Source organism: Hipposideros armiger, unplaced genomic scaffold (genome assembly GCF_001890085.2).
Source record: "Hipposideros armiger isolate ML-2016 unplaced genomic scaffold, ASM189008v1 scaffold_825, whole genome shotgun sequence".
Lineage (NCBI taxonomy): Eukaryota > Metazoa > Chordata > Mammalia > Chiroptera > Hipposideridae > Hipposideros > Hipposideros armiger.
In genome coordinates, this window is record NW_017732175.1 from 265,955 (window position 1) to 270,111 (window position 4,157).

The following is a 4,157-nucleotide window of genomic DNA, read 5'->3' on the forward strand; positions in this document are numbered from 1 at the left end:
GGCGCTGACGTAGACGCAGCTTCCGAAGGGGGGAGTACTTCGAAGGTGACTGTAGTGATATTCAGCAATGAGGTATGTAGCACTTTTTCTAGGACGAGTTCGTGAACTTAATGGTCAGAGCTCACACACCAACAAGTTATTAGCTAATGCACCTGCTTCAGTGCCTGCCACACACAGAGTCCTTAATCAACACATAACAGTAGGGGTGGTGTTCACAGTCACGTGGTGTTACACACCTTAGCTGTTGTGATCTGTAACATATTTTATACAATGTGTTTATATAATTATATATTGCATTTTATAAAATATATAAGAATATCTAAAAATATTTTATATAATATAGTATGACCTTTTGATCTTATAATAAATTTCTTGAAGTGATGTGATTTTAGAATTAGACACTGTTTATAGAAATCTCGTAAACTAATTAGTTACTGTTTATAGCCCAGGTTCATGGACTCGCCATAGCTTTGTTTCTTTTGACATATTCTGGTTTTACAAGAATTCTGTGACTGTTAGAAACTTGCATTGAATGGAGTACTCCTTACGTGTTGACGCGTTTCCTAGGAGAGGTCTTCAGCTTCCTGTATTCCCAGAGAACCCGTGAGCATGGCGTCTCTAGTTTTAGTAATGGAATCCAACAGGGAGGTGTCGCCCAGAGCAGCTCCTGTTGTTTGCGCCTTTCCTGGACAGAACGAGAAAAGGCAAGATGTGCTCCAGCTTCTCAAATCCTGAGGGAGGCATCGTGTGCCTTCTGTTCACTGAGGGACATGACTCCAGGAGAAGTCACAAGTTTACTGTAGAGTTCCAAAGGCAGGCTTCCTCCCCTTAGATATGGTGTGGGAGCCTCTGGAAGCTTCTCCAGTCAGGTTAACACTTTTAGATAGCACATCTTCTGTTAGGTCCTTATGCTGTCATTTGGTGACTAAGTCCAAGGGCCCAAATAACCCCAGTCTAATGGAGGCAGAGGTACAGGTAACCCTAGAATAAGTCAGACTGTAATAAATGCTGTAGCGTGCCTCTTCAGAATAGAGCCAACATTTTTTTAATAGATTGTTTGTATACGGCTCTTCTCTGCACAAATCACCTCTTGCTTTTAGTATAGGACCAGCATCGTCACTGTTCTCTTTGTCAAGCACTAAAGTAACTGCTTATACATGCAGGCTCCGGAACAAATGCTGGCACGCTACGCATTAGATGAAGCAAGGAGCAGAAAAAGATTTCTGGGCACGGAACGAGCTAGCAGGCTGTTTCCTAGATCATTTTGGAGACGCCTTCAAAGGGGGAATTCACNCTTTTTATATGTGTGTTTAAATATTGTGTGGGCAAAAAAAAAAGAAAAACCAAAAAAATATAGCCTAGATTTGACCTATGGGTCATCATTGCAAACTCTTATGTAAACAAATATGATACTGTCAACTTTTTTTTTTTTAAATCAGAGAAGAGTATGCTGCTTTTCATTTGTGGGCTCTTTAAGGTAGTTAGTAATGATTTTCAGCTAGCATACGAGTATTTAATCCCCTTCACTCGCTAATACACAAGTTTGTATTCTATTGTATTTTATAATATTTTTCTGGTACTTGTTGAAATGGTATGCAGATGTTTTTAAGTCTGTGTTTGGTGAAGAACAACGAAATTAAGCCTGAGGCATTGAATGACAGTTAGTGACTATTTTGTTAGCGGGGACCAGAAGGTAAGGTGAGATGTGTGATCAAATGTGTAGCTTTAAACTAAGAAAACCCACGTGTACAGTAGAACGCTTTTGGTAGGACGTGTACCAGGAGATGCACTGCCTCCTGGTCTCAGTGATCCCAGGCAGGCTTCAGACACAGGGCAGTCAGCTCTCACATCTGTTCCTTCGATGGTCTTGGCTGTGTGGGTGGGCTTTGTCTTCAGTCTGGCTGCCCCTTCATCCCCAACAGCCGCCGGTAGCAGTTTCTGAGCCCCTTACATCCAGGGGGATTATGGAGGAAGCAACACCACTTGTCACCATCATCAAGCTGAAGTCCTGAGGTCTCTCTTAGGCCACTCTTGCTTTTGGCAAAGGAGGATGAGAGTATCCTGATTGTCTTGGACTGGGGAGGCCGCGGGAGCCCCACGTGGCTCGTGTAGTCAGACTACATGGCTAAGACACACGTGGCAGGACAGGACAGGTGCTGGAGAGGCAGCTGTGACAAAACTCACTCTCTCACCAAAGTTCATCAAAGATTTATTGTAGCATATACGTACGAAGTTGAGGGAGTATATCCCCTCCTCCCTTTGAAGAAAAGCCTTGTTAACTATCGTAATTGGCAAGTAGCTCATTGTGCAAATGCAGCAAAACTAATTGAGTGAACGTTTCTCATCTCTGTTGTAGCTTGAACTATACCACATGTATTGCATTATTCCCAGCAATAAATTGCTATAATTAAATATTTGTTTAATGAAAACAGAGCACAGCCCTTTGAGAGTTATCTGCTTTATCCAGACATTGCTGATTTTTTGGGTTTCTTAGACAAAAAATTATATATCTTCACAACTGTGTTTCAATTTCCCCAGAGCTTCCACTGAAGTTATTGAAAACTGGGAATGCAATTATGTGTGTCTCATTTGTTGTGTCCAATTTATAGTACCTATAATACACTGTTTAGTCATTGAATCTCAAAACAAATAAGCATGTCTCAAACTCAACTAGACCAAAATCCGGAGAGAGCCTTAAGCTGGGGAAGAGGGTAATCAGGTTTTATGATCTCCCAAGCAAATCTTGCCTTGGCCAGTCCAGTGGGGAGGCCTGAAGTAAGAGGACCTGTTAGATGACTGCTGCACTGGGCAGAAAGGGCCAGACTCCCACTGTGCTTAGCCATGGAAGAGAGGCAGCCAGGGAAGAGTGTGGCCTCGGTGGCCTGCTGGGCGGAGTCCTGCGGGGGCTGCAGCTGGGTCATGACAGCCAGCTGTCCTCAAAGCCCAGCAGCAAGTTCTTTCTGGGGGGTCATCAGTGTGGTGCCTCCCTTACGCCCCACCCTCCGCCATGGCTGCCGCAGGCCCTGGCGTGCTTTCAGTCCAATGCGCCCTCCAGCCTCGTCTCCTACAGCTCTTTCTCATTGTTCCTAAAATAGGCCATATTCTGTGACCTCCTGTCTCACGCTGTTTCTGTGCACATTGCCCTCTCTGCGTAGAATTTTTTGAGCGTGTTTGCATTTCTCCTTGTGTTTGCCTGGACCATGATGGCAGCGTATGCCTGACCACCTAAGGAGGCCTTCCCTCACTGTCTCTCTAGGTTAGGTTCTGCTACGCTACACGTCTGGACCCCTTTTTTCCCCCTTGATGTGCTCTGCACACTTCTAATAATTTTGTTACTTATTTCTCATTTTTGCTTGAAGCCTTTCTTCCCGGCTTGACTCTACAGCCCATGAAGCTGGGATCAGGTCTGTCTTCTTGTTCATGACTGAAGAGTCGCCCTTTGTATGTACGAGGTGCTCTGGGAATGCCGGGTCTGTGTGACCACATGGGAGCCCACAGAAGCGTGGACCATGACACAGTGGGGGAAAGGGCCTTTAGAGACGTGAGACATAGTGACAAACAGGAGTCAGATGACAACTCCTGGGGAGAAGCGTGCTCAGGTAGCCCCGAGTGCAGAAGGGTAGAGGCACTGCGGTGAGCTGATGGCAGGCAGGTGGCTCCAACAGTTCTAGATGGAGACCCGTGTCATTAGCTCGGTGCTTTAGAAAGCACAGCTAGATAAACTGAAGGCTACACTACTCAGTGAAAGCCTTCCGAGGCAGCTCTCATGCAGACGGAAAACACTGGTTATATTAAATCTGAACAAACAGACTATCTTGAGCTTCTGCCTGATGTATCATTTAACCTGGAAGTACACAGTCGTATTTGGTTTAATGTAACCACAAGAGAAGAAACAAGATTAGAAAAAGTACAGAGGAAAATAATACAAGATTCCTCTCCATACATCCCCCTACCCTCACGTGAGATGATCATGAGGGCTTTCAAAAATGGCTTCCTAAGATACACATGCACTGTGTCCAAATGTCCTTTACCGTATCCACATAATAAATCTGATCAGATTATCTTACATTTCTGCTTTTCCACTTGTTATAAATGTGAATTTGTAGTTGACGTGTCTGTATTTTATAGTAAGATCTGCTCTTATTAGCATATACTTG

General features: G+C 44.3%; 1 protein-coding gene across 1 annotated transcript in view; it reads left to right on the forward strand.

Moving 5' to 3' along the window:
- Positions 1-4,157, forward strand: part of LOC109374472 (thiamin pyrophosphokinase 1-like) — a gene marked incomplete at its 5' end in the record, with an annotated part of 140,581 nt that continues 136,424 nt past the window's right edge. Inside the window, one exon of the mRNA XM_019629092.1 lies at positions 1-72. Coding sequence (XP_019484637.1) covers positions 1-72 — 72 coding nt within the window. The remainder of the gene's footprint in view (positions 73-4,157) is intronic.